We start from the raw sequence: 24,713 nt of genomic DNA, 5'->3' as shown, positions 1-24,713 counted from the left end.
ATATATGTTTTAGTTCTCTTTATGCTGCTATTGCTATATGTTGTTCTTTCAATTTCTGTTGTTTAAAATTTTGGGCCCAAAGTAAAAAAAAAAAACAATTACTCAAAATAGTTGACCTAATAAAAAAATTAACAAACTAACTTAATTTTAATTCAGTCCTATATATATTTTTTGAATGACCAAAAAGGTAAAAGAACACTTGTTGTCTCTAACCACAAGTCACACAAATTTCTCGTGTGTAAAAGCTTTCTGACTTCTATACCATAGCATTACGGTGAAAACCTAATTGCTTTGCTACTTCTCCCCCAGCCCCTGTCTCCCTTTCTTTCTTTCATTCAGAAACAAATTGAGCCCAAAAAAACCCTAGCCATCACCACCGCCGCAAGCAGTGGCACATCGCCGCCGTCCGTCGCACTCAAAACCGCCGTCCGTCCGTCTTCCATCCATCTAGCTTCCCTTGTTTTCCAAGTCTCCAACCCCTATTCGCTTTCACCGATTGCAGCTTTTTCCTCGAGGTGGGTTCGGTGTCCGTCGTCTTCATCTGCTAGCCATTGTCTGGTAGCTGTCGCTGCACCGAGGGGGACGACCTTAAACTCTTTGTTTCCGAACTTCCTCCTTAACGCTAAAGTACTTTATTTTCATATACTTGGCACCTTTAGAATATCTATCATTTTTTGAGAAAAATACTGCTGCAGAATTATCACAATAAATTTTCAATGGCCTAACAATTGAGTCAACAATGCCAAGTCCTGAAATAAAATTTCGCAGCCATAAAGCTTGATTTGTAGCTTCAAAACATGCTACAAATTCTGCCTCCATAGTAGATGTTGCTACAACGCTTTACTTGGAACTTTTCCATGATATGGCAGCTTCTCCAAATAAGAATAAGTAGCCAAATGTAGACTTTCTTGTGTCAGCACATCCACCAAAATCTGAATCTGAGTAACTAATTACTTCTAATTGGCTAGACCTTTTGTACATGAGCATATAATTCTTTGTACCTTGAAGATATCTTAAAACCTTTATCACGAAAAATTTCAATTCCTATCACATAGGATGCCTCTCCCATATCTTTCATTTCAAAGTTTCTAGAAAGATATTCTTTAGTCTCACGCAACATTCCCAAGTTATTTGTTGCAAGCAAAATATCATCAACATATAAGACTAGAAAGATAAACTTACTCCCACTGACCTTTCGGTATATGCATACATCAACAACATTTTCTTCAAAACCGAAAGAAAGAATGGTATTATTAAACTTAATATACCATTGTCGTGAGGCTTGTTTTAGTCCATATATTGATTTCTTAAGTTTACACACCATACGACCTTTTCCTTCAGTTGGAAAACCTTCAGGTTGATCCATATAAACTTCTTCATCAAGATTAGCATTCAGAAAGGCAGTTTTTACATTCATTTGATGTAACTCTAAGTCATAATGAGCCACAAGTGCCATAATGATACGCAATGAAGCTTTCTTAGAAACAGGTGAAAATGTTTTTTTATAATAAACACCATTCTTTTGAGTAAATCCCTTGGCAACAAGTCTAGCTTTATATCGTTCAACATTGCCTTTGGAGTCTCGCTTAACTTTGAACACCCGTTTACAACCAATACATTTAGCACCTTCTGGCAATGCAACAATATCCCAAACTTTGTTATCTTCCATGGATTTTAACTCTTCTTTCATGGCATCAATCCATTTTTCTGAATCATCACTATTTATGGCTTGTGTAAATGAAACTGGATCTTTAGATATTCCAATATCTTCTTCTTGTAAATAAGTCTCATAATAGCTTGGAATAGCTGACTTTTTTTCCCTTTGAGATCTCCTCAATGGTATTTCTTGAGACTCATTTCTTTTTGATATTTGTGAGTTAGTTTCTTCATTGAGAGCATTATCATTCAAATCTTGTTCATCACTATTAATGTGTTCAAAAATAGTTGGAACAACTCTTTGAGTAGGTGTGGATAAAGGAACACTAACATATATAGGAACATTAACTTTAATTTCCTTTATTTCTACATTTTGATGATTTTCACTCCCACTAACTTCACCATTTTCAAAGAATTTTGCATTACCAGTTTCTACAATTCTTGGACTATGGTTTGGACAATAAAAAATATACCCTTTAGACTTCTCTGGATAGCCAATAAAATAGCCACTCACCGTTCGAGAATCTAATTTCTTTTCTTGTGGATTAAATATTCTTGCTTCTGTTGGGCAACCCCAAACATGTAAATGCCGTAAAATGGGTTTCCTATTAGTCCATAACTCAAAAGGAGTTTTTGGAACAGCTTTACTAGGAATTCTATTTAACAAATACATGGCAGTCTTTAATGCATACATCCACGAGAATTTGGGTAAAGAAGAATTGCTCATCATACTTCTAACCATATCCATTAACGTTCGATTACGCCTTTCTGCCACACTATTCTGTTGTGGTGTGTATGGCATTGTATATTGTGCACATATGCCATATCTTTCTAGAAGTTTTGCAAATGGACCAGGACATTGTCCTGTTTTATTATGTTTTCCATAATATTCACCACCTCTATCTGACCTAACAACTTTCATCTTTTTGTCTAATTGCCTTTCAACTTCTTTAATATAAATCTCAATAGCATCAACTACTTGAGACTTTTCTTTAAGCAAATAGACATATCCATAACGTGAAAAGTCATCAATAAAAGTGATGAAATATTTTTCTCCACCAATAGATGGAGCATCAAAAGGTCCGCATACATCAGTGTGTATAATTTCAAGAAGCTGACTACTTCTTGTGGCACCTTTCTTATTTTGTTTGGTTTGTTTTCCCTTAATACAATCCACACATAAACCAAGATCAGTAAAATTTAGATTTTGTAAAATCTCATTCTTTACTAATCTTTCTATTCTTTTCTTGGATATGTGACCCAAGCGTTTATGCCACAAGAATGCAGAACTTTCTTTAGGCGTATTTGGCCTAGCTACATCATTCTGGTACTCAATAAGTAAGGATTCAGAAAATTGATCAAGATGTTTTAATCTATACAAGCCATCAATTAAAACACCATAACCAACAATATTAGAATTTTTAAATAAATTAAAACAACCATGTCCACCATTAAAAGAATAACCACAATTGTCCAACTTTGAAACAGAAATTAAATTCCTAGACATTGAAGGTACATAAAGAGTCTTAGGTAAATCTAAATGAAAGCTTGTATCCAACACCAAACAATAAGTTCCTATTCCTTCAATTGGCGCTTTCACACGGTTTCCCATGTAGAGGAACATCTTACTTTGGCTTGTGGTTTGGATCGTAAGGAATCCCTGCATTACATTAGATACATGAGTTGTAGCACCAGAATCAAGTCACCAAGAATTATGAGGAATATCAATTAAATTTGATTCATAAGTACATACATATGTTTCAAATATACCTTTCTTTTCGAACCATGCCTTACGTTTAGGACAATCCTTTTGGAAATGTCCTTACTTCTTACAGAAATGACACTGTTTTGTATTGGCATGTCCTTTCTTCTTGAAATTCTTGGGCTTTGTCTTTAATTTCTTTTCTGATTTGCCAGCTCCTTGAACCAAGTTGACAGAATGACCACCACAATTCTTAAGTCTATTTTCTTCCTGTATGAGCTTTCCAATTAATTCATTAACGTCCCATTTTTCCTTCATGACATTATAATTAATTTGAAAAGCTCCATACTCAAAAGGTAATGAGTTCAGAATGAATTGCATCATAAAGGAGTCATCAACTGTCATACCCAGTGACTTTAATTTTGCAGCAATATTAGTCATCTCAATAGTATGCTCTTGCATGCTCTTAGACCCATCAAACTTCATGGCCGTGAGCTGTGACATTAATGTACTAGCGAGTGACTTATCAGCAGAACGGAAGCGGTCTTCCACAAACGCAAGATATTCTTTAGCACTTTCTGTTTGTGGAAGGGTAGTCATAATATTGCTTGCAGTAGTCATTCGCATAAACATAAGGCTTAATCTATTAGAACGTTCCCATGTCTTAAGTACATACTTCTCATCCTCATCATTGTCATCAGTGACAATGGGTTTCTCTTCTAAAAGTGACAAGTCAAGATCCAAAAGACCTAAATGGAACTTCACTTGTTCACTCCATTTAGAGAAGTTTAAACCATTAAACATGGTAACAGATGAAGCTTGCGAATGAATTGAAATACCTGTCATTTAATCATACAATGCTCATATTAAGTTTAATTTTATAATCTACCCAGATTACAGAACATAACAAGCATATTACAGTTCACTTTGGGTAAAATTCTATAATATACTAACATATTAACATACAATTAAATGCCATATTTATCAAACTTGAAGATTAAAATTTTCTGCCAAATACATATACCATCTTTGGACAATACATATATCTGAAGAATAATAATTTTTCTCGTTCAAGTCTATTAATAATAAAAGAGATTTCCTTTGGGTAAATCTAATTCTAAAATTAATTAACACATTATTAAATATACTGGCATTTTACGTTATAACTTGGTCACTTTGGTGTACACAAACAGTAAATAATCTAAATAAATTTAATATTCTGAATAAAATATTTATAGACTTTTCATAAAATTAGAGTACATTATGTACTCAAAATAATTTCATAATTGTCATCAATACTAAACATAAACTCAAGATTAAATTCATACATGAGTATAATTTATGATCGAATTAAAATATTCAGAAGAAAACATATAGAACATATACAACCACAAATATGCAGTTTTGATGGCATAAAATTTCAAACCCACTTAATTAAAATCCAATTATAAATAATTAATCAGAAACATGAAACACCGTGGATATCATAATTAGATCAGAGAAAATCACATACTTTCAAAACACATGCTCTGATACCACACGTAAACTTATTTTAGCGGAAGCATTAATTAGGATCTTAAAAGTTGTGATTTTCATACCTGGATTGGTTGCCATAACAAGTCCTGATTACGGTAGAGTTGAACTTTTAAGACTGATTTTGCAGAATTTTGGTTACAGTAGAGTTGATCTCCAACACTGATTTCTCTCCCTTTCCTTTCCTTTAGACGTTCATCAGGATGGTAGTTTCACGGTATTTTCAGTGCGTGAAAACTGTAAAACATCGTGTGTATTAAGGCAGAGAGAGGACCATCTTTTATGTGTATTATCTTTAAATCTAATGCGTCTATCAAACATTAGAATTAATGGATGAGATTAAATCATTAATAGTTTATAGATAATTACAATTAGGCCACAACAGAAGTTTAAATTACAATAAACTTTTAACAAGCTGTGATGAAGTGAAGAAGAAGGAATAACAGTGGTCGTCGTCTATTCTTCATGTGCTCGTTTTTTCTTCAACTAAGATCAAAGTTTAAGGTTTTTAATTTTTCATTCCATTTATGCAGGATTTTTTTATTTTTGCAAAAGAAGACATGGTTTAAAGATAACTTGTTCCTAAAATTCCAAAAACAGATTTACTTCCCCTCTCATAATTTAACCAATCATATGAGAAGCAAATTCAACCATAGCTTAAAGAGAACAAAAAAAATCTTCTATTTTAAATATGAACAACAATTATATCAATTACAACAGTTAAATTTATGATTAATTTTCCATTATAGACAAATAAAAAGATTGCCTTATATCAAGAAATCATGTTATTTGAAAGATATAATCAAATTGTATATGAATTATAAATTAAATTAAATAGACATTAGATTATATACCTCTTTTGAATTGATTAAAATAAATTTGATTTAAGTTAGATCGTATATCTAATTATATATCTATTGTATTGAAGTGATGATTAACACTCAAACAAAAAAAATTCAAAGTATGGTCATGTTCTGTATTATAAAGAAATGTGATAACTAGAGTATTTATAGTCTCAATCTTATCAATTTATTTGCACTATGTTAGGATTCTTTGTCTACAAAATCCAAGTCCAAAAAATCCAAGTTCAAATATTACAGTTTACTTAGTATATTAGGCATTAGCTGAACAAAATAAATATTTACAAAGAATATCTGTGATAAAATAGTAAAATTTTATTTTAAAATGTGTTTAGATACTATGTTTTAAAAATTAATTACATTCTAGAATATAGAGAAATATGATAACTAACCGTATTTATAGTTTCGATCTTATCAACTCACTTGGGTTATTCTAGGATTTGTTATCTACAATACAAAGCCCAAATCCAAATATTGTAGTTTACATAGTGTATTAACCAAACAAAATAAATATTAATTTGCAAAGAATACCTGCCATAGAAATCAGGAGGATAAATAGTATTTATAATCTCAATCTCATCAACTCACTTGTAGCTTACATAATGTATTAGCCGAACGAAATATATCTTAATTTGCAAAGAAGGAATACCTGTGATAGAATAGTAAACTTTTATTTTAAGATGTATTTTGGTAGAATAGTTTAAAAATTAATTATATTCTAGAATATAGAAAAATGTGATAATTAATAGTATTTATAGTCTCGATATCATCAACTTATTTGTACTATTTTAAAATTTGTTGTCTACAAAGTGCAAGTCCAAGTCCTAAAACTTAAGTCCAAATACTGCAATTTACATAGTAATAAAAGGATAAAATTTCATCTTATAATATGTTTGGATAGAATGTTTTAAAAATTAAATGTTTTTTTAATATAATAGATAAATTCTATAATTAAGTTTCTTTTAATTTTAAAATAATTGTTTGGACAAACTAATTATGTTAGTTATATTTTAATTGATTTACAGTTTTTTCTATTAATTTAATTACTTTTCTGAAACAAAACGTTTTTAAATATAACTAACATAATTAGTTTGTCCAAATAAATTATTTTAAAACTAAAGGAACTTAATTATAGAATTTATCTATTGTATTAAAAATACATTTAGTTTTTAAACTGCAATATTTGAATTTGAGTTTTTGGACTTAGACTTGGACTTGAACTTGCACTTTATAGACAATAAATTCTAAAATAGTGCAAATGAGTTGATGAGATAGACTATAAATACGATTAATTATCACATTTTTCTATATTTCAGAATATAATTAATTTTTAAAATATTCTATCAAAACACATCTTAAGATAAAATTTTACTATTTTATCACTAGGGGTGTCTATGGATCGGATCTTATCCACAGATCCGCGGTTAATATCCGCATCCGATCCGAAAATTGCTAATACGATCCGATCCGCAAATTGATCGGATCGAATCCGCACCCTTTGCGGATCGGCTGCTCTACATCCGCGTATTCGATCCGCAGATCCGCACCATAATAATTAAAAAAATAAACATATATATGTTTGATATTATATTTACTTGTTTGTATGTTTTAGTTAGTAATTATTATTCATATATTGTATTATTTTATTTTTGTTATTTAGAAAGAGTTTGATTAAAAATATTTTAGAAATAAATAAGTTTAAAAGTATGAAAGAAATATTTTTATCGAATTTTTTTTCATAGAAATATGATAAAAAAGAGAATGTTTAATTATGCGGATATATCCGATATCAGATATCCGATCCGGCACTAAAAAGCGCGGATATCATATCCGATCCGATTTGATTCGATGAGAATTGTGCGAATCGGATTGAATTTTCGACCATATCCGATCTGATCCGCGAACACCCCTATCTATCACAGGTATTTTTTGCAAATTAAGATTTATTTCGTTCAGCTAATACACTATGTAAGCTACAATATTTGGATTTGGATTTGGATTTTTGAGTTTGGACTTTATAGATAACGAACCCTAGAATAGATCAAATGAGTTGATGAGATTGAGATTATAAATACTGTTGGTTATAACATTTTTCTATATTCTAGAATATGATTAATTTTTAAAACATTCTATCCAAACACATCTTAAGATAAAATTTTACCATTCTATCGCACGTATTCTTTGCAAATTAAAATTTATTTTGTTTGGCTAATACACTATGTAAACTACAATTCAAAAATTTGGGCTTTGTATCGTAGACAACAAGCCATAGAATAGCGCAAGTGAGTTGATGAGATCGAGACTATAAATATGTTATCACATTTTTTTATACTCTAAAATGTGATTAATTCTTAAAACATTCTATCCAAGCACATCTTAAAATGAAATGTTACCATTTTATCATAGATATTCTTTGTAAATTAAAGATTTATTTTATTCGACTAATATACTATGTAAACGGTAATATTTGGATTTGGGTTTTTAAGCTTGTGTTTTGTGGACAAAAAATCCTAAAATAGTGCAAATGAGTTGATAAGATTGAGACTATAAATACTATAATTATCACATTTCTCTCTACTCCAAAACGTGACCGTATTTAAATTTTTTTATTGTGTAAGTGTTAATTGTCACTTCAACACAATAGATATATGATTAGATGTACGATCTAATTTAGTTAGAATCGAGTTCATTTTAATCAATTCAAAAGAGCAAAATCAGGTATATAATCTAATCTCTATTTAATTCGATTTATAATTCATATACAATATGATTATATCTTGCTCAAACAATATGATTTTTTGATATATATAGCAATCTTTTTATTTGCCTATAATGGAAGGTTAATGAGAAATTTAATTATTGTAATTGATATAACTGTTGTTCAAACTTAAAGATAGAAGATTTTATTTGTTCTCTTTAAGTTGTGGTTGAATTTATTTTTCACATGATTGGTTAAATTATGATAGGGAAAGCAAGTGGGTTTTTAGGATTTTAGGAACAAATTATCTTTAAACCATGTCTTCTTTTGCAAAAATAAAAAAACCCTGCATAAATTGAATGAAAAATTAAAAACCTTAAAGATCTGTTTGGTTTTTCTATTGATCTACAGTCTTCTTTGGGCTTGTTTTTCATTTTCTTTAATGCTCTGTTCCAAAGCGAGAACGAAGGTTTAGAATTCTACTAGTGCTACTCAGATTGTTTTTTATTTTGAATGTTTTTATTCTGCTATTGCTAGTGCCAGATTGAATTGATGAATGATTAACTCTGCTTTCTGCTGCTGTGCTTGTTCAGAAATCAAACCTTCTTCGTGCTTGTTCTTGGAAGGTCTGTGCTCGTCATATTTTTTGCCCACTACTAGTGCTAACGTTCACTGCTAGTGTTTTGTGTTTTTTTTGGCTCACTGCTTGATGATAAAGATTAAATCTGTTACTGGCTTACTAGCTTGTTCTTGCTTGTTCTAGTTTGATTAACTCTGTTATTGGCCTACCGATTGATGATAAATTGTTGAATGATTAGCTCTGCTCACTGATAAATTGTTGAATGGGTATTGATTATTGATATTGATAAATTGATACTGATAAATTATATTGATTATTGACTGATTATTGATTAGCTCTGTTCATTGTTGTTGTGCTGTACTTTACTCTTATGTGTCTTTTTTACTACTGTGCTGTGTTTTTTTGTGCTTTGTTCCTTTTTTTTTTGTGTTCAATTAGGCCATTTAAAATTATGTTTTTTGTGCCTTCTTTGTTTTGCTGCAATGTTCAACATATGCTAATATAATGAATATTCCATGAATGTCATAAGATCTTAAAAATTTGGTTAAGTCGAAAAGCATATGAAAGAAGAGGAAAAAGAAGAGCGCAAAGCAAAAGAGAAGGCCAGAAGTCCAAAACCACAGGGCAGCTTCCAAAAGCATATTTATGCTTCTAATTAAGAACACCAATCATATGAGGTGTCAATACGAACACTTACCTGTTTTAGTTCTCTTTATGCTGCTCTTGCTATTAATTATTTGTTGTGAAATATAGTTGTGAATTTGTACATATATAGAAACAGATACAAATGCTTTTTTTGGTGTAATCCAGTTTTAGCTTTTGGAGAAATTACCACAAATGATAAGCAGAACTGTTTATCCAGAAAAAACAGAACGGAAATAAGTATACATACATAAATATAACCATGGTAAAATTTGGCTACAAATGTTAACGTAATAAGTTCCTTTTTTTTTCTTAAGAATTCTACCACGTAAAGAAGTGATAGTCCTTATTACATTATAAACATATTACACTATAAATTTATAATTATATTTTAGTGTATTTATTTATTATTTTATTTTATTATAAAACTTTTATTTCGGAGTTCAACCGGTTGATTAATTAACTCAGTGGATTAGTTGAAAATATCATTGAATTCTCCCTTTTTAGTCTTGAATTTGTTGAAAATATCTATGTAATTCACATAATTAGTGTGAATCCATAATTAATAATGGATATTTTTTTATACTGCAATTATATATAAGATAAAATATTGAATTTTTACATATATACCTGATGAAATATAATATCTCTTTTGTTGGAGTAAACGAAAACGTAATGCAATAAAGTTAAGGTCACGATCTTCTGTAGCAAAACCATTGTTGGTAAAATCATTATGGGCTTGTACTAATATCTCACCGATTTCACGTTCAAAATGATGAGATATACTCAAACGTTGAATTGAGTCAATTAAACTTAGTTTTTGTATGATATTATTGTCATTAAAAGATAGATACATCTTCACTTTCTCTTTTTATATTTGAACTTCTTCTTTCATGCTTTCCTTCACTCCCTGCAAATATTTTCGATTTAATATTCAACTCAAAAGAGTAAAAAATCAACAAATTCAAATGTCATTTATCTCTATATATGATATGTGACGATTATTTGTTGCGAATTCATTGGTTTTATTTGTTTCTTAAATCAAATTTGATATTAATCAAACTAATACAAATAATACTTTATGTTTTAATCATATATATATATATATATATATATGTGTGTGTGTGTGTGTGTGTAATTTTTAGTCAATTCTCTCATAAATAAAAGTCTCTTTTCTAAACGAAACTATCTCATTCAATTTTTTTTGGCATGACCATCAAAGAATAGAGATGAATCAACTCAAGGACAGATTTAGAGATTATTAAAGGAGAAACCAAATTTTAGAAATCATACATCAAAGAAGAATCTTCTTTGTTATTAGGCTCAAATTATTATTTTAAATAAGCATTGTTATTATTACAAATATAATACTACTTGATGACTTTAGTTTGCACTTGGGTTTGGTAAAAATGTTTCATATGCAAAAATACTATGAAAAAAAATCATGACATTAAAAATGAAGACGGAAAAAATCAAGGGAGAAATGGACAAAGCTCAAAAGGAAAATTATGATAAAGGAGAAGCGCACCTGCTGAAGGAGATTACAATAAAAAAAATCCAAAAAAAGATGAGTTGCAAATTTAAGAAGTATAGGTGAAAAAAGAGTTATATTATAAAATTAGTGAATGTCATATCTAGAGATGGGAATACCATATAGATGTGCAGGTATTTATAATAATATTATATTATTTTTAAATTTTTATTTTAATTTATATTATATATATAATGATGGTTATATAAATTTTAAAATTTAATTTTATTTGTTAAATCTTAATAATTATAGAAGTAAAATAAGTATCTACAAAAATAGATTAGAATTTAATTTTTTATTACCCATGAATAAGAATAGAACAACTCTTCCGCAAATTATTGTAGAATAAAACTAAGTGGGATCAAATATCACAAAAATTTAGCTCTATCTGTTTTATTGTCATCCTTAGTCATAACATGGCAAGGGATAATTTTATTCTGGTGTAGCAAAATAAAATATCACAATTGCAAATCTTGAAAAATTGAAGCCTTTAGTATTCGATCACTGCAAGAAGTGTCCAGAAACATTTGGATCAAAATTGATTGGAGTTAGAATCCAATATAAAAAGGAAAAAAAATCAAACTATTTTTGACGATTATTTTTTATGAGTTTGAAAAATTCTAATTTAAATTTGACGAACAAATATTATTAAAATAATTAATTATAAAATTATTAATTTGATTTTAAATCATACTTGCTTAATTAATAATTTTGTGTGTGCGTGTGTAAATTTTTCTGTTGGGCCAAAAATAAAAGAAATCAACAACAAGCCCAAATTGATATTCAGCATTGATACAAATTTTTATTATGGCTGAATTGAATTGGGCCAGTCTGAATTATTATTGCAAGTCCAATGTGTTTATGATCACTCAGTCTTGTTCAATTTGGTATATTAAGTAGCTGAAGCAATTTGTGATTACTTGAGCCAGAACCATGTTAAACTAAGCCCAAAATTGAAACACTTGCTGGAGGCAAGCTTGCATGATCGAAACCATTAAGTAAAGAAAGCAAAATTTCCTTGCTTCCAACGAAGTGAAAAACTTGAATTCACTTTTATTCTCTCTCTTTGTTCATTGATTATTGTTTAAATCCATTGAATATTTTCTGTCTTCTCTCTCTACTTACTTCTCACTTTCGGTCACTTCCATCACAGCAACTATGGAAGCTTTTGCAAGCTATCAAGATGAAGGTAGAAGCAAGTTAAAGACCATCACAATGATGTCAAGAAAAAGAAAACAAAAAGTATGTTGTGGCTAAGATCTTCAACCAAGAAAGGCAAGATTTGGTGAAGAGATTTCAGCTTCTCCATACCAAAAATGGATGATGAAGATTTCGGTCAGTAGAGGAATATTTTTTGGAGGTATGGCTCGTCTCTGCTTTTGGATTCACTCATCACAGAAGGTAGCTAGGGTGGCTACGTGAAGGAGGAAGCAAAAGTGGAGTAGGAGGAGCTGTCATCATCAAGCATGCATCAAGGACTATGAGTTCATCTTGGAGTGCAAGGCAAGATGGAAGGCTCGGATTGATGATTATTGGTGATCAAGGAAGAACCAGAGGTAGTTGCATGTTGGTTATTGCATTCGGTTACTTCTCCTCTCTCTCTGGCCGAACCGATTTGCATGAAGAAGAAGAAGATTAGCTTGGTTCTTTTGGTTTCAACCGTGGAGGCTTTTTCCTCTATAAATAGGGTGAACAGCTAGGGCTTGAAACAAGGAGAAAATGAGAGAGTACAAGGCACAGAGTTCTCAGAGTTACCTGAGCTAACAGAAGTTCTTCTCCTTCAATATATTCTGTTTTGTATTTTTCTATTTAATTTTGTCATGTCTTGAGTCTCATGGAAAAAGACAAACAGTGAGGTTTGTAAGAAAAAGTCATAGAGCGGAAAAAGGCAGAGAGTGCAAAATTAAAAGAAAAATCCATAGATGTCCTTGGAGTTCCTTTGTATATCTGTGTTGTGTTTCATGATTCTGTGGGAATCTCCTTATAAGTTGGGTTAGCACTTTACAGTTGAAGCTTAATAGTGACCAAGTCAAGTTCAATTTTGCGTTTAGATTCTGGACTTGTCTCGGATAGAAAGGGTAGTTCCTAGGGAGAATTGGTGTCTGTAATCAAGAAGATTATAGTGAAATTCCATCATTGTTGTGATGGAGACTGGATGTAGGCTGCACTGCACTTAGCAGCTGAATCAGGATATATCTTGGTGTAATTTTCTCTCTCTTCTACTCTATTTCTGTTTCTACTGCATATGAGATAAAACTGAAAAATATCTCGTGCTGGGTCACGAGATAAAAAGAAAAAGTCTCGTGGCTAGGTACGAGACAAAAATCAAAAGTCTCCAGAAATTGTTTCAAAGACCAGCAAGTGTTATTAAGTGAAAAAAGGGGCTAAGATTCAACCATCCCTTTTCTTAGCCACTCATAAACCATCAACTTTAAAAGACAATGCAATTTTTAATAAAAAATATTAATATTTTTTGTCATTGATCTTTATTTTATGAGATTTATCAATCCCTCTATCAATATTTTTTTGTATTAATAGAATAAAGTATGTTTAACTGTTAATTTATTCGTTAAGAATAAACTAAGATTGATAAATTATTTTTGTTCGGAGTTTTGTTGTCTTTTAGAGATAATTGTCAATGTTATTTAGTTTTTCTTTTGTTATCTTTTTCAAATATATTGAATAAATTTATTGTGTAAAATTAAGAAATATTAATAATTTTTAAATTATTTTTATTTATAAAAATTAAATAAAAGATATATTAGTAATTAACATATCACATAAGTATATTTTAAAGAGAAATAATTAATAAAATAACTAATCAGTCTCACAAAATTAAATTTTAAAAATAAAAAACATTTTTTTTATTTAAAACTATAATTCTTCAAAGACCGAAATAAATATTCACCCATACAAAATGTAAGGTAGTTGCAAAACTTGGAGTGAGCAAAAAAGTACTAACATCCTGTAATACAAATGATTGAATAAAAATGAAGAATAATGACAACATCACATTAATACCCTTGACACACAAAAGACAGTAAAAAAGGACAACAACAAAGTACAATGACAAATCTTAATAGCACAATTGTCTAAACTAAAAGTTGCATTTAGAACGAAGATTAATAAAGTTATATTTAGAAGGAAGAGTAAGATTAAAAGACAAAAGTTAAATTAAATTTTTATATTATATTTAGTATAAAATATACTAATTTGAGTTATATTTAAGTATTATATTTGATTTAAAATAAATATAAAGATTGATTGATAATATATTTAAAATTTAAAAAATTAAATAAGTATTTTTAAAAATAAATTATTAAAATTTAAAATAAAATTATATTTAGAAAGAAGATTAAGATTGAAAGACAAAAGTTAAATTAAATTTTTGTATTATATTTAGTATAAAATATACTGATTTGAGTTATATCTAAGTATTATATTTGATTTAAAATAAATATAAAGATTGATTGATAATATATTTAAAATTTTAAAAATTAAATAAATATTTTTAAAAATAAATATTATTAAAATTTTAGTTTTCAGTCTCAGAAATTTCAGTACCCTCTATCTTCATTTATAGAAGTACTAAAAAGACTGAAATTTTATATCATAAAACTAAAATTTTAGTTTTAATTTCTGATTACTAAATATAATATTTAGTTTCAGTCTTTCGGTTTCAATTCTAACCACTAGAAACAAACACTAACAAAAAAAAAAATTAAAGAACCGATTGGTTTGTAAAAATATTTTCTATTTTTTGTAAATAAAAATCATTTTTAACTTTCTTCATTTTAAAAAACGTGATTAGTTTGTGAAAAGAAAAATCATTTCTAAGTATCGAAAATAATAAAAATATTTTTGGTTAACTTATTTTTAAAATATATATTCGATAGTTTAAATTATAAAAATATATTTTTATTAAATGTACGATTTTAGTTATTTAATTTTTTATTAAATTAACAATTAATTTTTACATGGTATCAATATAAAATAAATTACTCTCTTATTATACTATCTTTAATTAGTTTTACACCAAATTAGTTTTACACCAAACGAATCAATTACTATCAAAATTTATTGATGTAAATATTTTTTTAACAAATAATTTATTAATAAAATAATGAATAAATAAATATTAAAGTTTAAAAAATTTAAAACAAAAAACCAACATTTTTATCAATATTTTTAAGTTTTTATCTATTCTTTTAATTTTTATTATCGATACTTTTATAATTGATTGTCTATTTAAAAAATTATTTTCATAACAAAATTTTTTTAACGAAAAAAGAAATGTCAAAAATAAAGAAATTTAACAAAAATATGTTTAATTCGTAGAATACGTATTTAATACTAAATAAAATAAACAACTTAATAAATACATATTTTAATTCTAATTAGAGCTCTATTTTTTCTTTAATTACCTTGTGTATATATTCAAAAATACAAAAATCAAGTCTAAAATAAAAAATCAAAAGGGTCAAATAAAATTAAAAAAAATAAAAAAACTTTATCTTTTTAAGAGATGTATGCATAAATTGAAAGTAAATAATAGATATTCTAACAACAAAATGTATAGAGAAAGGAGAAAAAAACAGAAAAAAACTAGCAAAATACACTCGGTGAATATAGCGTGAAAAAAAACATATAAAAGAGAGATTCGAACCTTTGTCCCAAAACCAAAAATACCGTATTTTAGTTTTAAAACTGAAAAAACTGAAAACATAAAGATAATGTTTTTAACTTTGTTCTATTTTTTTTAAAAATATTTTTGTTAAAGATATTTTTAAAATATTTAATCAATTATATTTTCATATCTTATTTTCATTTTCATTAAACTAATCAGCCCCAAGTCTCTAAGAGAGCAAAAAAAATAATACTACCTATATATGCGGTAGATCCAGAGTTAGAAAGGCAGGAAAATGTATTTTTGAACATCATACTTTTGTCTACTTTCCTCTCATTAGGGTTTTGTTGGAAACACCGAGCGTCGTATCTCTTATTTTTTTAGAATTTGAGTTTAAGCAATGTCACTCTATTAAAGACAATTTAGAATTCAAATTAGAGAAAAAAAGAGTGCTTATGCAAAATTTTAAATATATGAGACTCTAACTTCTTGAACGGATCGAACTGGCTCCAAAATGAGACCAAGGTCCAATTTATTGGCCCAATACTTAATGAAGGGAGAGCCCCTTCTTCCCCATTCAGCAAAGAAGGACGCTGAAACATCCAAGGGGAAGAGAAGGGTTCCAAACCCTAACCTCCATTTCAAACCATCATATCTTTCCACTATGAGCTCCGATCGTCATGCCGTTTGCGACTATGCAACCACCGCGTCGAGCTCCACGAATCTATCGGAACAATTTTATTGGTAAGCCTCACTTTTACTCCAGTTGCTCTGCCCCTTTTGATTTTCGAAAATTATTAGAACGTCGGTGTGATTTTGCTTCTTTGATGTTATAGGACTCGATTAGTTTGAGGAAAACATTCACTCTTTCTTATATGATACTTAGGTAAGGTGAGAATCATAGAACTCTAGCTAATTCCTTTAATTTGTGTATTGGGTATTAAGTCTTAGATATATGCATGTGTGCTAATGTGAATTTAGGTATACATGTATATTGGAGTTTGATTTGTGGGTATTGGAAGCTTGATTGGAAGCTTGGGAAGCTGAATTGTGGTAAGGAAGGCTTGTGAGCTTGCCTTGAAGGTTGCCTTGGTTAATACGTAAAAATCGGCTAAGGTATAATTTAGGTTTTTCGTATTTAATATATAATGTCTTGTGAAAATTCGGGTTAGATGACCATAAGATAGAAATGAATGCATGTGTATGTTAAATTGTTTAGTGCCTTGGAAATAATTGTGAACTAAGTTGGGAGTTGATTGTTGTTTGATATTAGGGATGAGGTATAGAATATTATATGATGCTTTAATGATGACTGGTAAGGAGTTAAAATTGAATATGTGTATATGATGAATGGTTGATGAATTTGTTAGTTAGTTGAGGAAGGTTATGTTTGAAATGGTGTAATATCGAGGAATGGCTGATTAGGGGGATGGTGGTGCTATAAATGGTTTATTGTGGTGCTATTGTATGAGTAGAATGTGGTATTGAATTTGACTTTTTTGGTAAAAAAAAAGGTTTGAGGATTTTTGTGAAAAAATTGATTTTTGGCCAAATTTCGGTGAATCATAACTTGGCTTTCGGACCTCCAAATTATTTCAAACTTATTTCAAATGAAAATTGAATTCATGAGGTTTACGACGTTCGAAGAACGGATGAAAAATATTTTAAAACGAAAAAGTTATGCGCGTCGGAAGTTCGGAGGGTGAAGCTGAAATTCTGCAGAGTTAGTCATTTCTGGCCAAACTGCAATGTATGCATACACATACCCTTCATTCGCGAAGGGTCAATTCTGCCTGCATACATGCATACGCGGACAAGGCTATGCGTACGTGAAATGGGCCAAAATGCACTCCCACACGTAATCCAGATTTGCTGAAACAAGGGTCACGCGTACGCGTGGGGTACGCGTGACCCCTGTTTCAGCAAATCTGGATTTTGTGTTTTTAAGCCAAACTACAAATTTCTAAACCTCTATTTCCATTCTATATCCTAAATCTTATTAGTAAGTCTAGGAACATCATGGGGTTAGGAGATGGTGGTAACTTGTGAGTGAAGTAAGCTTAGAAATTGACGAATTATGAATAAAAAGTGCGAAGACGTGACTGAATTAGAATTTAGGGGTGAGTGTTAAGACTGGCAATGACTAGTATGGCCGGAATGGTCGATATGACAAGGTTTGGGGTAAGAAACCCGTTTGCGTGTTAACTTAAAAATGTGTTTGGATGGCAAGTTGAGGACAGAAGTTCTCCCTCTTGTCGTGATGGGGATGTGAGGAAGGTGGAAAGGCACTCTCCTTTGTATTATTTCCTCTACATTCTCTTCTCTAGTTGTAAGGTGAAAATGCACACTTCTTCGATGTGGAAATGCACTCTCCTTCGTGAAACCTCCATGAGGAGGTGAAAAGGCACTCTCCTTCGTTTATGATCCTCTTGGAGATGCGCAACCTAGAGACAAATGTCTGGGTTAGCTACTAGATGTGTCGGGTTTTGGCAAAGTAACTGATGCATGAGCTCACGGCCCGTAGGATAGACATTCATCATGTGCATTTGTATGAATTGTTTGCTTGTGCATTAATTAGGAATGCCTAAGTGATTTTTAATATGCTAATTGTTATACTTGCTATTTGTATTACTTGTATTCTACCTGTGTTTGCCATTATCTGCTTGTATGTCTGTGCAATTTCATTGGAGTTGGAGAAACGAAGAAAAAGCGGAGAGATTGAGGATTCTGGTTAGGTTTTAGTTAGGTTTAGGAATCCCCAGAGGACCACCCCTTTCATGGTTTATGTTTTAGTCCTTTAAGATTTATAATCTGAGTGTGGCGTTCTAGGATTGTCTTTGGCATTCTCAGGATCTTATATCTTATGTGTGTAGCACCTTTACCATGCTGAGAACCTCCGGTCCTCATCCCATACTATGTTGTTATTTTTCAAATGCAAGTCGAGAGGCTATATATATATATTAGACTCTCCTCATGTGTATATTACTACTTTGCTTTTGTACCTCTTAGAGGTTTATGGAGAACTACGGCTTTTAAACATGTTCTTTTGGGCTAAAGGTTGTATATTTTATATGTAAATATTCTACGGTCAGTCTTAACTTCGTAGGCTGAGTTAGGAGCTTGTTATATTGTATTTTTGTCCCTCCATTCCTACTTTTTGTTTAGTTATGCTTATGAACCTTAGGTTTCTTCGCACGCAAGTAATCCTGTTTCTTGAGCGTTGCGCTTTTTATTTTGCGATTTTGCTTTATCCGTTTTTCAAGACTCCTCGTATATTGTATCCTTTTCAATATTATTATATATAAATTTTATTTTAGAGGTCGTAATACCACACTACCTCTATTTTACTGCTTAAACGTAAAGCCCTGTGGTAGGGTGTTATAAAAAATAGATTAAAAAGAAAAGCCTTTATCTTGCCATCTTGAAGTTTGGTTTAAGAACTTTGGCTTAGAGTTCTGTCTTGACATTCGTTTCTGGAACTCTAGTTTAGAGTTCTATCTTGGCATTCTTGAAAACTTGATAGGGAAGTTCCATTGGTGCCATGGCATCGAAACTAGAATTTAGTTCCAATTGTTTGGCATTTGTGAGAAGAAATTGATTATAATGAAATTATACCATAATATGCATGAAAGTCTCGTTACACTTTGAGGTTAAATTAAGATATATGATTATGTCATTTTTCAATTCTTCCTTGGTTCTGTTTCAATTTTTAGCATTATGAGAAAAAAATAAAAAAAATCTCATGAAATATTTTGTTTATGTACTAAGAATAAAAAAGAGGATAAAAGTATAAACTATCTTAGTTCAGTCTCCGATCCCATCTCAAAGTTTAAAAAAATTATTATTTGTAAAAAGACAAATATGACCTTGCTCCTATTCTTAGAATTGCCTTGTGAAGAGGTTGCTTTAAGCTCTGATTAATTATTTGTTCAACAATAGATTGGCTCCATTGGTTGTTGGTGATGGACTTTTAAATTAAAAAATGTTAAAAGGTTATGAGAATTTATTATTTTTTACTATTATTTAATCAATAACACAATTTTTTTAATTTAGTTTTTTTTAGTCTAATAATTTAACAATATAATATATATATGATACTTTTAAACATTGATAGTTAACTGATGGTCAAAAATAAAAATTTTTAATAATCCTCTAACATTTTTCATTTATATTAGTGTATGTGAAATCTTGTGCTTCCTAGCCTCTAATATATATGCTCCCTATGAACCTTTAATTGTGCAACTTCATACAAGTTTTACGTTCCTTGAACATACATCTCTAGTAATGATTTCATTGAACTTCCTTCGTTGTTCTTCATGAATTTGTTAAATATATCTATACATATAATTTACTCTAAAATATTAGGTCCATAGTGAATTGGTATTGAATTTTCTGTTCTAGAGCTCAATTAGCTTATTTCAATTCTACGCACCTTAAGAAACATGATATCGATTTTGTCGAATCAAATAAAAGAATAATACATGAAAATGAAGGCTATCTTGCTCTATATAAGACTATTGTTGGTGAAATATATAATTGTAGCTTTGTGCTAATATTTTATTAATTTCGGATCTGGATTTGAATAGATTTTAAGTGATGTACCTAGCTCACAAAAAATTCTCATCATTTATCATAGCTTTGCATAAATTTGAGGAAGTCCCACAATTTATGCATAGTTGTATAAAACTCTATAAAAATTTATGATTTATTATTGAGAAAAATGTATAAAATTGGTGTCAAGTGATCAGAAACAAAATTATATGTTAATACCAACTTTTTTCTTTCTATAATATAAAATTGTCACATTGACAATGAATCTTTTTAAAAATTTAAAATTATTGTTTATAATATTTTATTTAATTTAAGTTATATTATTTAAATTGTTTACTATTTTTTAATTTCATATGCTTTTTATAAAATATTTAAAAAATACTATTATGCTTAAAGAAATGTGTGGGTATAAAATTATAAGTCTATATATAATTAAGAAAATTATATTAATATGTTGTGAAGTATTTTTTATTATTTGAGGAATATAAATTTAATATATTTTATGTGAATAATAGATAAAATGTCATGAAAATAAAATATTTAATATATACCCATAAAATATTTTATTTCTCTCTTAATAGTAAATTATGGACTTTTATAGAATTTTATGCAACCATCCATAAATTGTGAGTTTTTTTCAAGTTTTACGCAAGACTATGGTAAATTATGAGAACTTTTTGTGGGTTACGTATATCATTCAAAATCTACCAAAATTCCATGATTTATTAAGGCATAGTCCATGCTATTTTTGATATATATTATAGAATTTCTCATGGTTTTACGTTTATTTGTGTACTAGATGTTTTTCGTGTGGATTGTGTGATAGATCGAAAATTTGTGAGTCGAGACAGTAGTTGGATTGTTTGATTGAAGCGAAGGGAATAGATATCTACAAAAATACTCTGAGACTCAAGTTAGGATAGATCTAAGAAGTATGTATGAATAAGATGAGTAATGTATTTGAAGGGGATTTTGGCTCCCCTTTATAAGATCAGTTTGGGCCGTAAAAAGGGGGTCAAATGCTAGGTAATCGGGTTAGAGACAGTTCCCATGTGGAACTCGAAAAACGGATTGTAAATTTTTTAAAATACTCATCATTTATATTAAAAATTAGAGAATAAAATTGTAGCTATTTTATTTTTAAGATAATTTAATAATCTTGGTGTTGATATAATTTATATAGGTAAATTATCCAAATTATCATTAGAAGACAAATATATCTTCAGTTTCTTTATGTATTTGAACTTTTTGTTTCATAATTGATTTCTTGAAAATAATAATAACAATGATTACAGGAAATGAAATTTTAATGAAGCATTTGTATTTAAAAGACGTAGTCTTCTGATTTAAAAACAACTTAATTAAAATATAATATTATATATTGGTGGCGATCAAGTAGATTTCAAAAACCTCAAAATTATTGGGGAATGAAGTTTTATGGAGCATTTACATGCATATACTATAAATCCTTTAAAGAAATACATGCATGTCAGTGATAAAGAACATACCAAAGACTGTGAATCAGCATAGTGAAGGAAGGTATCCTGCCAATTGCTAGGACCAAAGTTTGCACAAGGTCGCTCATCAACAGAAGCAGCTCCAAGAGACATTGTAGTTTTTTTTTTTTTCTCTTACTTTGAATTATATTTTGCTAATGGAATACATGTTTTATATTTATCAATGGACGATGATAAAGCTCAATTTGGGCAGGAGTATATATATATGTGAAAAATATGCTTTACAAGAGCCAATCTAGATCCTCTTAGTCCTCCTAATTTTTTCGGTACCTGTATTATTTTTTACTTTACAAGAATCAATCCATGTCTTCTATTCTCTTTTCTCCAAAAAAAATTTCGCTGTAGTGAAATTAGTTTTTTCGCAACTGCCGTTGGCATTTTATAAAGGCTGAGATAATAAATTGGTAGACTATTGATTACTGACTTGATGAGGATCAACTTCCTTACTTTACTGAGAACCTTTGCTTTTCACAAACTAAGTTTCTCTTCTACCTTATCAATTACCGGCTTCTATGTTTTTACCAGTCTTGGGTTTGCTCCAAGATTAATTTTCAGGTACTTCACCGGCTGAGTTGTTGCTCGGCACCTAGTAGTTCGCACATTCGATCAACCCACTCTTGATTGCAATTTACCGGTATCAAACTGAATTTTTCAAAGTTAATGCTCAACCCGGACATAACTTCAAAACACCGCAAAAGTCTCTTGTAATTTCGAACTGTCTTCTCCTCTGGTGGATAGAACAATATAGTGTCATCAGCAAATTGCAGCTGTGACAACTCTATATTATCCCTACCAACTAAAAGAGGGATATTCTCTCATTTCTAACCGCCTTCCCAATCATCCTATTCAACACGTCAACTACAAGGACAAACAGAAGCGATGATAAAGGATCACCTTGCCACAGGCCCCTTTCCATCCTGAACAGTTCGATGATGACCCGTTAACCAATATGGAGATAGATGCTGATCTGATACATTCTCCAATCCATGCCCTCCATCTTCTCCCGAACCCCATCTTTTCTAGAACAACATCAACAAAGTTCCACTTGACTCTGTCATAGGTTTTTGGAAATCCAGTTTGATGATTGTTGATGCCTTTCTTTTTAGTTTAAGCCATTGTACAGTTTCACATGCTATTAACGTCCCATCATGTATTCTCCTGCCTTTAACAAAAACACTCTGTGATTCCCCTACTAAACCTGGCATTACACTTCTCATTCTCATTCTCCTTTATCTCCTTTGTGCCCACAAATTTCGGTACCAACACTACCCAAGTAATATTGGAATCTATTGGTAGCTTTGCTGTCTCAAAGAAAGTCATCACAGTTTTAGTAAATTTCACTCCAATCTCATCCCAGCACATTTTTATAAAGTTCATGTTATACCCATCACTACCCGGCGTCTTAGATGATTCGCAATCCCATACTGCATCCTTCACTTCCTCCTCCGACGGTAACATCTCTAACACTTGAGTTTCCTCTATCCCCAACCGGTTGACTAGACCATCTCGAAAGCTTATATTTGGCGTAACTTCCTGTTGGAACAATTTCCTATAGAAATCTCTAATAGCGACCTTGATCCTTGCATGATTCCTAACCAACCTCCCGTTAATGACTAAAGACTCAATCTTGTTATTTCTTCTTCTCGCTGATACAATGTTGTGGAAATATCTTGTATTCCTGTCCATCTCCTTGGCATGCCGAGACCTGGACATTTGTTTCCAGTGTATATCTTTCCTCGTATACCACAGTTCACAGCACCTCACTAGCGCCTTTCTTCTTGCTTCGATTGTACCATCATAAACCCCATTACTGACCATGTCATCCACTTTGTTGATCTCATCCTCAAACCTTTTTATATTTTCAGGTATATTCCTAAAGTGCCGCTTGTGCCATCTACCTAGCGGTTTTGATAACGCCTTCAGCTTATCCAGAAACTGAGCATCTTCCAACCCTATCCATTCTTCCTTCACCATCCTTAAGAAGCCTTCATGTGTGAACCACGAATCTAGGCTGGGAAAAGGTCTTATACCCTAAACTACTCTTCTGTCTTCTACTATCAATAGACAATGATCTGATAATCCTCTCTGTCCTCCTCTAAACCGAGTATCTGGGTATGCGTCCAGCCATTCCAAACTCACCAGGCATCTATCAATACGACTACAAGACTGTCCTCTAAACCATGTATACTTGAGATTATTAAGCGTTAAGTCCACCAACTCCATATCATTTATCAATGCTCTGAAGTCTTCAGCGGTTGCTGATAGACCTGTCGCCCCTTTCCTCTCATCTATATGCACAATTTCATTGAAATCCCCCATGTAACAAAAAGAAATTTGGTACAACCCTGTAACATAACTTAACTCCTCCTACAGTAAGAGTTTTTCCTCTCTCACATGCGGTCCATATACTAGACAAATAGCACAGTGAAAGTTATCTTTGGTCATCACTCCTTGCACATATAACCACCTATCTCCTTTATAGCAATTTAACAGTTTAAAAACAGATTCATCCCAAATTAAGAGTAAGCCTCTCGATGCTCCAAATGAATTAACGCACTCCCAACTAGCACTATCATTACCCAAATACTTGCTACATCAAACTTATTCACCATCTCTTTTTTTGTATCTATCAAACCCAACATAACTATTCTAAACTTATTTTTGAAACTTTTTATTATATTCAATTTTGCAACTCCTCTCAAACACCTAACATTCCAAGAGCTTAAAATCATTTATAAAATTTATTACACACCTGCTTACGAATTTTTGGCCGACTTCTTCTGATTTTCTCCTTTTGCTTAGATTGTCTCCATTTT

At 30.5% G+C, this 24,713-nt stretch overlaps 1 protein-coding gene and 1 long non-coding RNA gene across 2 annotated transcripts; one reads left to right on the top strand and one right to left on the bottom strand.

Annotated features, from left to right (window-relative positions):
• The first annotated feature begins 16,470 nt into the window (after positions 1-16,470).
• On the top strand, positions 16,471-17,530 carry LOC127741067 (uncharacterized). Its single transcript, XR_008001964.1, has 3 exons — positions 16,471-16,573; positions 16,666-16,715; positions 16,811-17,530. It is a non-coding gene; the product is annotated as an uncharacterized LOC127741067 (long non-coding RNA).
• A 5,257-nt stretch (positions 17,531-22,787) lies between these two features.
• On the bottom strand, positions 22,788-24,216 carry LOC107462310 (uncharacterized). The gene is made up of 3 exons (XM_016080886.1): positions 24,037-24,216; positions 23,096-23,862; positions 22,788-22,911 (listed from the first exon to the last, which is right to left on the bottom strand). Exons 1-3 carry the CDS (start codon positions 24,214-24,216, stop codon positions 22,788-22,790), a joined length of 1,071 nt encoding a protein of 356 aa, XP_015936372.1.
• Between the last annotated feature and the right edge of the window lie 497 nt (positions 24,217-24,713).

The sequence above is a fragment of the Arachis duranensis genome, chromosome 8, assembly GCF_000817695.3.
Source record: "Arachis duranensis cultivar V14167 chromosome 8, aradu.V14167.gnm2.J7QH, whole genome shotgun sequence".
Classification (NCBI taxonomy): Eukaryota; Viridiplantae; Streptophyta; class Magnoliopsida; order Fabales; family Fabaceae; genus Arachis; species Arachis duranensis.
The sequence above is the reverse complement of the archived record's forward strand: the minus strand, read 5'-3'. Positions and strand labels throughout refer to the sequence as shown.

What these genes read in the sequence shown, in the direction of transcription:
- LOC107462310 (XM_016080886.1), bottom strand. Translation starts at nt 24,216, where the DNA reads ATGGGGGATTTCAATGAAATTGTGCATATAGATGAGAGGAAAGGGGCG. An exon ending in GTCGTATTGATAGATGCCTG is followed by an intron (nt 23,863 to 24,036) that starts GTGAGTTTGGAA and finishes AGGATGGTGAAG; the next exon opens with GAAGAATGGATAGGGTTGGA. An exon ending in AATGAGAAGTGTAATGCCAG is followed by an intron (nt 22,912 to 23,095) that starts GTTTAGTAGGGG and finishes GTTCTAGAAAAG; the next exon opens with ATGGGGTTCGGGAGAAGATG.